Source organism: Phragmites australis, chromosome 9 (genome assembly GCF_958298935.1).
Source record: "Phragmites australis chromosome 9, lpPhrAust1.1, whole genome shotgun sequence".
Classification (NCBI taxonomy): Eukaryota; Viridiplantae; Streptophyta; class Magnoliopsida; order Poales; family Poaceae; genus Phragmites; species Phragmites australis.
In genome coordinates, this window is record NC_084929.1 from 32,909,576 (window position 1) to 32,921,926 (window position 12,351).

The 12,351-nt window shown below is 47.7% G+C and overlaps 1 protein-coding gene across 1 annotated transcript; it reads left to right on the top strand.

The window, feature by feature from the left end:
• The first annotated feature begins 11,377 nt into the window (after window positions 1-11,377).
• Window positions 11,378-12,326, top strand: LOC133929256 (protein OXIDATIVE STRESS 3 LIKE 3-like). The gene is made up of 2 exons (XM_062375952.1): window positions 11,378-11,767; window positions 11,891-12,326. Exons 1-2 carry the CDS (start codon window positions 11,547-11,549, stop codon window positions 12,153-12,155), a joined length of 486 nt encoding a protein of 161 aa, XP_062231936.1. The 5' UTR covers window positions 11,378-11,546; the 3' UTR covers window positions 12,156-12,326.
• Window positions 12,327-12,351: the final 25 nt, after the last annotated feature.

Here is a 12,351-nt window from a genome sequence, read left to right on the forward strand (position 1 = left end):
GCCAATGAGCTGCGGTGGGCGGTCGGTTACCGAATAATTGCGGTTGGTAACCGAGCTGATGACGGCGATAACCGACGAATAAACACCGGATTTGCGCTGGCCTTCAGCAGATTGGCTCGGGAAGTCGCCGGCGCCGCTCGTGGAGCTGCTGGAGTTGCGGTGGGGAAAGTGTAGCGCTACCAGCACGCTCCAATCTGACGCCACCTTATCCACTGGCCGTGGGCTGCAAATGGGCCATAGTCGACTGTTCATTCGGCCCAGAACAGAAACGAGCCCATTACAAATATATCCGAAGTTTGCCCGTCAATTTGGATGTCCAACGATATTTTTTTTTCAAGTTTGGTTTTCACATATACTCTTGAAATTATCTCTAGTTTTTTATCAGATTTTTTATAGGATTTTTTTTTTCAAAATTGGTTTAAATTTTTTGAATTCAAATTCGGTAACCGATCGACTTTTGAAACCGAGCCGCAGCGAGAAGGTCGGTAACCGTGATTTTTGGGCGGTTACCATCGCATTTTTGAACTGTGGTCCCTGGACCATCTCTCGATTCCTGATTCTTCTTCCTTTTCAGAGTAGCGAGATCATAACAACTGGCATCAGTGCCTCCAATCCTGGCAACGCATCATCACGGGACTAGGCTACAACTAGCGATGAAGGTCGACGAGCAACACGCCGAGTTGGTGGCGATGCTGAAGGAGATCAATGCCTGAATCATAGAAGTGAAGTCATCGGTGGAAGATCTGAAGGTCACGAAGGGAGAGTTTGAGCAGTGGAAGCCCCTGGTGGAAACAACCATGATGGATCTACAATCCAGCATGGCCGACCTGCGGATTCGAGTGGAGTAGGTCGCATCCAGAGTAGGATCCTCCACCAAGTCATTTGGCGATTTGCCGACTATGCCGTCGTTCACTCTAGACATGGGGACGCACCCTCAGATGCCAGCCACCACTCACCTAGTGGCATCCTCTTCTGAGGTGGCTCTGGGGCCTAATGGCCATTGTTCTGATGATCATAACCAGGGGTATGGTTTTGGGGTGATTTCCACTCTAACACCGCCTTCGGTCACAAGTGCATCTCAAGCTCGTGGATATGCTTCTATACCATTGCAATTGCGGGATTCACCTGCCACCAATACTATGAGCCTTAATTCTAGTCTAATAGCAGCTTTGCCTCGGCTGAATTGTCCCCAATTCAATGGCAATAGTCCTAAGGTGTGGATTAGGCGTTGTCGGTGATATGGGATCCGGGGGTTCTCAAGTCCCGAGGCCAGGACAGCGCAGTGCCACATGGCGCCTTCCCTCGGGGACCACCTCCGCAAGGGCCCGAGGGAAGCCAGGTTCGGGAGGGGGTGCTCGAAGCCAAGAACAATTGGCCTTCGAAGTACCCAGAGTGCCCCGAAGACCCGAGAAGAGCCAGGTCTGGGAGTGGGCGCTCGGGACCAAGTACAGTTGGTCCTCGAGTACCCGGAGTGCCCCGAGGACCCTAGAAGAGCCAGGTCCGAGAGTGGGCACTCGGGGCCAAGAGTAGTTGGTCCCCGAGTACCCAGAGTGCCCCGAGGACCCGAGAAAAGCAAGGACCAGGAGTGGGCGCTCGGGGCCATGTACAGTTGGTCCCCGAGCACCCGACAAGCCCTATGCCGGTGGACCCTGCAGGGACTCCACGATGAGGTGTCGGTCGGTGGGAGGCCCGATGCTGCATTTAATGGGGAGCGTGGACGGTCACATCCAACCACTCTCCCCCATACCTGTCATACTGAAAACGTCAGTCCCTGCCACCGCCTGGCAGGAAGGCGTGAGCATAATTAATACGACGGGTCCCATCGCATGTCCCCTCGTGGGGCCCATAAAGAAAGAAGGCTCGACGATATCTTCGATGGGCTTGAGGCTTATCGCCTATCGCCCTGTTGCATCAGACCATGTCAGACCTACTCTTACTAGACGGGCATGAGAGAGTACTCAGAGACTGGCCGGTGGGCGCCCCTGCGCCTGCTAAAGTTGGTACGTGAAGACCGATGGGACCGTCCGAAGGATGCATTTTCAACCCTCTGTAATATCAATTGTAGACTCATGATGGTTGTTTTCTATTTATTATTTACGGGAACTTGTGCCTTCGTTCTGGGCACTCCCTGGAGGGCCTCCCCCCTAGTAGATAAAGGGGGGAGCACTTCGTAGAACAAAAAAGGGAAAAAGGAAGCTCGAGACTTCACATAGCCGATAGAACGGCAGCTCCTTGTAACACAGAGAAAAACGAGAGTGATAGAGATCCAGAGAAAGGCATTCGAAAAGCATTGATAATATACTAAACACACAGGAGTAGGGTATTACGCCTCTATGCAGCTGAACCTGTCTAAACCCTTGGTTTATTCATTACTACTATCCAACGACAATTCATCCTGCCTAAGTCCCACACGCATTAACCCCATGTACGAGGTAGATCCAGAATCAGCCCCCCAGCCGAATCTCAAATGGGGTCCCTCAGGATCCTTGCTTACGGTGTTCATCCACCGACAGACGTTGTGAGACATTCTTTGAAATCTATGAGATACTTTATAATTTGTGGGTCAAACTATCCACTATGCATTTTATTGGTTCCATGGCCTTTTGGTTACAGTCCATAGAAGGGTGTTAGTCAGTTGTCGGAGAATTAACTCCTATCGCAGGGATCCTAAGAGACCCCTTTTTAGAGATTCGGCCGGAGGGATGATCCTGAATAAGTTCGTTGAAGAAATAAATGGAGGTGGAAGTAAATGCAACGGCCGGTGGTGGGGGATGAAGACCTAGTGCAAGAAGAAGTAAATGCACCGAAATTTAGACAGGTTCGGGCCGCACGGAGGCGTAATACCCTACTCCTGTATGAATGTAAATAACTGTCCTGAGGAAGTCCCTCAAGGATGTTTCTGGTTACAAGAATATTTGTCTAACTAAGAGCTTGAGGCTCCTTGTTCTTGGGCAGGGACTGTGCCTTGGGTTGGTCTATGGTTCGGCTCTTGGTGCTTCTGTGTTCTCTTGTTCGCTTGTTGGGTCTTTCTTTTGATGGTTTGTTTTTTGGGCCCCCTTTCGGATGTCCTTTTTTCCTTGTCTTCTTCTCTTCTGTGTAACGACCCTTTTATGCACTCGCTGGCCGAGACATGCCCCGAACAGGAAGGAGGGGGGCACAAGTTTTGACGCGCCGTGACTGAGAAAGTCGTCATCATTTCTTCTGGGTGAAGTGATCGGAGGGTGAAAAATGCGTCGCACGCCTGGTCACCTATCACCATAAACGCCCTGGCAACGGGCGCCGCAGAGAGGGCCCACCGAGAAGCCGCAGAGCAACCCAGCGTGCCCGCCCAGTCTTGTTCTTCTGCCACAGCAGGGCTGCAGACGGAACGCCTTGATCCTAGCGATATTTTCCCGAGACACACCGGAGGATACGGGACGGGACCCGTGCAATTAATAGCCCCACGCCTCTCTGCCAAAACATGGCAGGAATTGACACCGCGGCGGGAGCAGTTGGGGATGTCAGGCCACGCACGCCCATTAAATGCGGCCTAAGACCTCTGACCAGTTGACACCCCATCGGTGGGCCCCTCGGGGGCCTTTCTGGGTCGTCGGGGCACCGAGTGCTCGAGGGTACTGTTCACCTCCCCGAGCACTCTCTCCCGAGAATGCCTATCCTTGCCCTCGGGGTACCGGATGCTCGGGGGGACTGTTCACCTCCCCGAGCACCCTCTCCCGAGCACTCTTGAACGAACCTTCGGGGAACCGAGTGCTCGGGGGCTGCCACGTGCAGCCCCGAGCACTCTCTCCCGAGCACTTTTGCACAGATCTTTCGGGGAACAGAGAGCTCAGGGGCTGCCACGTGCAGCCACGAGCACTCTCTCCCGAGCACTTTCACACTAACCCTCGGGGAACCGAGCGCTCGGGGGTTGCCGCACGCAGTCCCCGAGCACTCTCTCCCGGAACTTAGCTCTTCTGATCGTCGGGGGACTAGGGTGTTCGGGGGTGACCGGGCACCTCCCCGAGCACTTTCTTCCCGGTACTTAGACTCTGCGGATCATCGGGGAACTGGGGTGCTCGGGGACCAGGGACTGTGGCCCCGAGCACCTTCTCCAGGGACTTTGAACTTTCCTTACCCCGCAGGAGGGACCTCGCGGGATGGCAACATGTGGCGGATGGCTGGTTTGGCCTCGGGACTCAGGGACCCCCAGTTCCTGATACACCGACATCAGTGGAGTTTGAAAAATCAAGTGGAGAAGTACCTTGATTTATATGTCGTGAGGCATTGATAACAGTTGATGTATCTTGAACTTGGTTAGTATATATTTATAGATGTTTGTTCTTGTTCATGTCTAACTTGAGTTGGTGGTATTTGAAATTGTCGAATTCTTCTCTGTACGTAAAAAAATTACACATGATCCTTCTATTAACAAATTTGTGATTACTAATCATTTTATTGATGAACTAAAATGAGACATCAAATCTGTTGTGTTAATTCATATGCCTTTAGACCTCGATACTACTAGCTCTCTTGCTCTATTATAGGAAGAAGTTCTTCAAGAATCACCTCGAAGAGAACACAGAAGGCAGGAGGGAGTATCTTATTCAAAGAGTCTGCTAAGATCTCATATTCTTGTTCCATCTCCAACAATGAAGAATTATGTTGGTTTGAATGCTCCTAAAGACACAAGGGGGGTGTCAAGTAACAATTCTAGGGAGTAGGGTACTGAAGATTGGCCGTCTAATCTGAGGGCATATAGAAGAGTGAATGACCTATGCTTCAAATGTGGAAACAAGTGGGGACTAAGCCATAAGTGTGATGCAGTGGTGCCACTAAATGTGGTGGAGTAGCTTTGGTAGTTATTACCTGTAGATACTAAAAATATAGATTGTACAGTTGTCTGCATAAATCTTATTCTGAGGAAGAGTTGATGGCAATCTCTCAACAAGCTGTGAATGGTACTGAAGACAATACCACAATGAGATTATATGGATATTTACCTCATTGTGAAGTGATCCTATTAGTTGATTCTGAAGCTCTCACTCAGTTATCAAGAGTAGTTAGAATCAACTATGGCAAAACTGGGCACACCTACGAAGGTGAGGGTAGCTAATGGCAATATACTTATGTGTACTCATGAACTGAAGGATCAAAATTGGGGTGTTAAAGATCGTACTTTCTGTACCAACTTCAAAATCATTCCTCTCAATTGTTATGATATAATTCAGGCATGGATTGAATGCAAGAGCACAGTCCTATGCAAGTCCATGGGATGGATAAGTGGCTGAAGTTTCAGCATAACCACAAGGAGATCAGATTGCAAGGTCTCCAATCTACAGTCAAACTAGGAACACCTATAATTGAGACACAATTGCAAGCTATGCAAAGGGCATATAGTTTTGTACATGTTTTACAATTGAAGCCAATGGAGCCACAATCTGTGATTGAGAGCAATTGGCCACCAGAAATCAAAAGATTGATAGAGGATTTTGCTGAGATATTTTAGGAACCTACTGGTTTGCCACCTCAGAGATAGTGTGACCACACAACACCATTGATGCAAGGTGCACAACCTTTTCAAATTCGTCCATATAGATATAATCCTGCACAAAAGGGTGAAATTGAAAGGCAGATCAATGAATTGCTTAAGACATGATACAATCAAGCTCAAGTCATTTTGCATCACCAGTGATGTTGGTTAAGAAGAAAATAGGAGAATAGAGGCTATGTGTGGACTATAGAAGTCGCAATGCACTAATAGTAAGAAATAAGTAGCCCTACCTATCATAGATGAACTCATGGATGAGCTATGTGGTGCTTGTTGGTTTACCTCATTGGACTTAAGGGATGGATATCACCAAATAAGTATGTTTGAATGTGACGAGAGTAAAACCGCCTTCTAAACACACCATGGACACTTTGAGTACAAAGTTATGCCATATGGACTCACTGGTGTCCCTGCTACCTTTCAAGGAGTGATGAACCAAGTGCTAGCTCCATTACTCAGGAAGTGTGTAGTGGTTTTTATACATGACATACTGATTTATATCAAGAGTTGGCATGATCATGCGCAGCACATTTAGCAAGTTTTTGATATCTTGAAGGAAAATCAATTGAAAGTGTAAATCTCTAAGTGCTATTTTGCTCAGACCCAACTTTCTTACTTTGGTCACATCATCAGTAAGCAAGGAGTCTCTACAGATCCAAGTAAGATTGACATCATTAAAACTTGGCCTACCCCTACTGATTTCAAGGATGTTAGGAGTTTCTTGGAGATGGTTGGTTATTATAGAAAATTTGTGAGGTATTTTGGACATATTAGCAAACCTTTAACCAATTTCTTAAAAATGGTGAGTTATTTGTTTGAAATCAAGCCACTGAGGAAGCATTTCAAACCTTAAAACAAGCATTAGTGTCTGCTCCCATTTTAACTTTGTCAAATGTTCAGAAGGCATTTGTGATTGAGACAGATGCTTCATAAATGGGTATTAGGGTAGTGCTACAACAAGAAGTCATCCAATTGCATTTGTGAGTAAAGCCTTAGGATCTAGAACCAAAGGTTTATCTACATATGAAAAGGAAACTTGGCAATTATTATGGTTGTTGATCATTGGAGATTTTATTTGCAACAAGCTAAGTTCTTGATCAAAACAGACTATAAAAGTTTATTCATTTGGGAGATCAAAGGCTTTCTACACCCTGCCAGCATAAGGCTCTTACTAAGTTGCTGGATCTACAATATAAAATCATCTATAAAAAGGGAGCTGAAAATAGGGTGACAGATGCTTTGTCTAGAGCACCTCATGCAACCCTAAACAATTTGGTCTCTATATCCCAAGCAATATAGCTAGAGGAAGTGGTGTCTGGATATCATCAAGATGACCACACTTCAAAACTTTTGAGTAAACTAGTGGTTAAGGGTTCAGTAGGACACTCCACTCTTAAGGAGGCCTTAATTAGAGATAAACAAAGAATTTGGGTGGCTAATGATCTTACTATGCAAAGCAAAAATTTACAGGCACTGCACACTAGTGCTATTGGGGGTCACTCTGGTATAGAAGTGACCTACAAGAAGGTGAAATGTCTATTTGCTTGGCACAAGATGAAGCAAACAGTTAAGATCTTTATGGTTCAATGCAAGATATGTCAGCAAGCAAAGGCAGAGAGAACTCCCTATCTTAGGCTGCTATCTCCACTACCTGTCCCATAAGGTGCTTGGCAAGTTATCACCATGGACTTCATTAAAGGACTTCAGATATAATTATGTCTTTGTGGCAGTAGACAAGTTTTCCATGTATTCTCACTTCATGCCTTTAGCCTAACCCTTTACTGCTTTTCATGTAGCCATGACTTTTATGAACAACATTTTTAAATTGCATGGTTTTCCTAGAGCAATCATCTCAGACAGAGACAAGGCTAGGGATGATAATTTATCCCGATTACCCATTTACATGCTTGTAAATACCCGAATAGGGTAGGATATATGTAGCAAATGGTACCTAAGCGTATGTTTATGAGTAAAAAATACTACCCAACGGGCAAATAGGTATGAGTATAGGTAAGACATACTCATACCTGTGAAACTCATATACCCGCCATATAAATATCTCACCTTCAAACCCTAACATTCTACATCATATAAATACCCCACCCCTGCCCCCCTCACGTGCCGCCGCCGCCCCGTCTCGCCGCCGCCACCCCACGTCGCACCACCCTGGCTTGCCCCGTCTCACCATTGTCACCTCATGCCTCCCCGCGCCACCCTATCATGTCGCCCCGCCCTGCCACGCCCTGGCCCACCCCATCGCCCTGTCTCGCCGCTGTCGCTGTCGCCGTCACGCCACCCTGTCATGTCACGTCGTCGTGCCGTCCCACGGGCAAACGGGTATACCCATGAATGCCCGCGGGTGGGTAAAAAACTGACGGATACGGGTATGGATGAGCACTACCTGTACCCGTCGTACCCGATTGCTATCCCTAGACAAAGTCTTTACTAGCTTGGTTTGGCAAGAATTGTTTAAGTTAGTGGGCACTGATCTTAGAATGAGTACATCCTATCATCCACAAACAGATGGCCAAACCAAAAGAGTGAACTAGTGTTTAGAAATATACCTAAGATGTTTTCGTCATGCATGTCAAAACAAATGTTCCAAATGGATACCTTTAGCTGAATTTTGGTACAACATAAGTTGTCATTCAGTTCTGAGAAAGATTACCTTTGAGGTTCTTTATGGACATGAACCTAGACATCTTGGTATATTGATAGAGTGGAAGCATGTAAAGTTGCAGATTTACAAGATTGTTTGAAAGATAGGGAACTAATGACTACTTTGCTTCATCAACATCTATTGAGGGCTCAACAGCGTATGAAACTCAAGCAGACAAGAATTGTTCTAAGCGTCAATTTTCAGGTGGAGATTATGTGTATTTCAAATTACAGCCCTATCTGCAACCTTTAGTGGCAAAACGAGCACATCAAAAATTATAATTTCAGTATTTTTGTCCTTATTTGGTTCTGCGGAGAATTGGCACAATAGCATATAAATTGCAGATGTCTCCTTCTTCCTCTGTACATCTAGTCTTTCATGTATCACAATTGAAGAAAGCTGTGCTAACTTCAGACCAGGTACATACAGAACTGCCTCCTATATTTTGTGGCATGCAGGTGCCAAAAATACTCATCCAGTGGTCTGCTTGGCCTATATCTTTGGCTACCTCGGAGGATGAAGCACTTTTTCACCAACAATTTCTAGATGTGCTGGCTTGGGGACAAGCCAGTTCTCAAGGAGAAGGAACTGTCACCAACTACATGACCAAGGGGTAGCACAGGAAGATGGCGTCCAGTACTCTGAAGCGGAGGAGCATTCTCAAGTTGTTGGAGAGGATGACGGGAAGGAACCAGTGGTGGGGAGGCGTCAGAGGAAGCCTAACACTAGAACGTTTGGACCAGAATGGATGAACTGAGGGTGGCCCATGTACCTGACGACCCGTTGTATGGTGTCTGAAGGCGAGAGGTGAATTGATTAAAAGAGATGTACGATGTAAGAAGGACCTAACGAAGAACAGACGACGAACTGGATGATGAAATCAAGCACGGCTCATCGCCATGTCTCTAGAGTATCTCTCGATTCCTGATTTCTACCTCCTCTTCAGATGAGTAAGATCATAACAGTTTGGTCACTTTCCAGCGACTAGGTCATGGAACTTGGATTCGTCGCGTCCAGTCGGGGGCTCCTCTGCATGGTTCTGACGGGAACTATGCAGTCTGCAGCTGGCAACCGTGTGGTCTTCTCCAGTCTTTAACTACAGTTATCAGATCGGTCGCAAATCTTTCGATCCATGCGTCCCCACGAGCTGATCACGTCCTCTGTCTCAACTGGGACGTGTCTGCTGCACCGAACAAGCGAAAACAACGCGACCCAATAGGGAGTAGGAACCGACCGGCCGGACAGACGACCTGAAAGCTCAAGTCTGGTACAGAGCTTTGGTCTAAACCCAGCCGATCACGCCGCAAAAAGGGCCGAAAGGACATCCGGCACATGGCTTCTGTGCTGATCCACAAGACTTGGCTCGGAGCAGCCGTGACGTGGAGAAGGTCGAATTAACGTCAGTTTTTTTTAACTCAAAGATTATGATCATAAGTTAAAATGAATATATTAGATTTTAAAAGCTAGATCGTGTAGTCTAACTTTCAAATTATAACAATTCAACTATTTACTTTTCATCAATTTCTACAAAATATACAATTTATTTTTTATAATTTAACTATTTACACTCCACAGCCTACAAGGCTACAAGTTATTTTTTACTATCCACTACTAAAATAAAGCTACCGAGCGTACTAGTGCCTGACAACCTCGATTAGACGCCGAGACTAGGAAATTAATGCCGAAGATTAGGACACTCGATCGGCTCGAGGGGAAAACGCTGAAAGGGAAAAAGAAAAGGCTGACCAGTCTGACAGACGCATTTGGCCAGCGTGACATCCTGCCGAGCGACATGCGAACACGAGAAAGCCTGTCCCTGGTCTCGCTGGCCGGACCCGTGGCCGTGTCCCTGGGAACGCCGCCGGTTTTGATTATTATTCTTCTCCTCCGGCTCCCTGGCCTACGTGTTGGGTCACTGAGCGGCGTGTCGGGCTCGCCGGGTTCCGGGACACGCAACCTTGGCACGTAGCCGCTTCTCCCGACGCGTGTCCGGTGCCCAGAACGCGGCACTAACCGCATTAAAGAAATGTGGCACTTACATGATGATGTGGCACTTACCCTGAGGAGGATGGGAAAAATAGATCGCGGGAAAACGATATCGTGCCAAAACACCAAAAGAGCTTTCGTCAATTCCCATTTGACCCCTCACCCGAAATAAACATGTCCAGCTCGCTGTCAAGTGTCAAGCTATTCAGGGACTCGGCGTCCAGCCCTCAACCTTCTCTTTGTGTTGCCGTTCTCTCGAGGGCTTTACGGTGACGTGTAAATCTGCCATACCGTTCAAACGCATTTTCGTTCAATTGCCTGATGATACGGATGTACGACTATCACGTAACTTCGAGTTTTTTAAACACGTATTTAACTGTCTATTTAAAAAATATTGAAACAAAAACTGAAAGCTGTACTTTCATTATTAAAAAATATTTTCCCTTCGAGAGCAAAATGTATCTTGCGAGATCCAGCTACAATCTCAAGGACCCTACGATCAGTGGCCACCTGGTACAAATAAAGTAAAGATTCCCTGCGAATTAAGACTCGATTTGGCCACCACGCGTCAGCCCCCGAGACCTCTGCCCCAGGTTTCGAACCAAACCGGGCCCCCATCCCCGCGACCCGAACTGAGATGAGGATAAGATCAGACCAGGGGGGCACTGCCGCGGAACAGAAAGCCATGGGACTGCATAGCCTCGAATCAGGATAGCTCTGACTCTAAGAAACAACCTTTTTTAGTTTTTTAAGTGGAATTTTTTAGAATGATTTTTTAAATAAATTAAATACTAAGAGTTAAAAAAATTATTTGATTCACTCACCATACAGAGTCACTTCTGTTATAAAATTCATTTAGAGAATTATTTTTAATCATAAAATTACTTTTCTTAAATAATCACTTTTTAAAAAAAATTAGACCCAAACAGCGTGGCAGTGCGGGAGCCGCCAACCCGACCCGACCCGACCCAGCATTATTAACCCAAACAGCCATGGACCCGCGGGCGACCGGTATGGACCCCGTGCCAGCGTCGCGGACGACCCGATTCCAGCCGTGTAGCCGCACCGGCAGCGGCGATGCGAGGGAGCATCTGCAGATAGCGCACGTTACCGTGGTGGTGCTGGTGAATGGACGCCGAGCCGCGTCTGAAAGCGAATGGGCACCGCGCGTTATCCCGTCGGGCTCGGTTGTTGCTTTTGCGCCTGTGCCAGTATATATATGGGCCACCCCACCGGCGCTGCGGAGGCCAGTGCCCAGACTCGCGAGAGATCAGAGAAGGGAAACGAAACGGCTCAGAGAGAGCAGGAAGCAGCTAGCTGCGTTTTCGTGGCGAGGGGAGTAGTTCAGACGTTGCCGCCGACAAGAGCTTCAGGATGGCGGCGCACCATGAGGAGGGGAACGAGGAGCTGTTCGAGACGACGTCGTCCGTCTCCGGCGGCGAGTCCGACGCCGACGGCGAGGACCAGTTCCTGGACAGCGCGAGGGAGGGTACGTGTGACCAGGACCACCGCCTGTTCGTGCCGCAGCCGCTGCGGAGGATGAACTCGGACAGCATCTACGACATGTCGTCCATGACGTTGCAGATCCCATCCAAGTAAGGACGCTCTCCCAGTCTCTCGGCAAAATCACATGAAAGCCTGAAGCTTTTCATCACAAGGGTAATGGTTTCTTGCTCACCGACTCACCGTGCACGAACTGGGGTACTCTGAATTTGCAGGAAGAAGGGGTTGTCGCGGTACTACGAGGGCAAGTCCCAGTCGTTCACGTGCATGTCGGAGGTGAGGTGCCTGGAGGACCTGCAGAAGAAGGACAGCGCCTACAAGCAGAAGATCAAGTCGTGCAAGAGCTACGTCGCGCTGGGAGGGATGGCCAAGAAGCCCTCCTCGAATTCCTGCGCGAATCGGGACCTCGTAGCCGCCAACGGGTTCAGGGCGCCCCCGATTCATGTCAACAAGAACGGATATCACCAGCAGGCGAGCTAGAGTACTGCAGGAACGTTTTTGTTCTCGAGGATCTCTGAATTTCTTTTCTTTTCTTTTTTGTCTTCCCACTACTTCTGCAGGAATTTTCTTCACGGGCGCATTAGTCTCTGAAATTTTACGTGTTAAACTGTTCCTTGCTCTTATCAATAGAGAAACTTAGACCGTTTCGCACTTTTGCTGCTCGGCAAGAAAATTG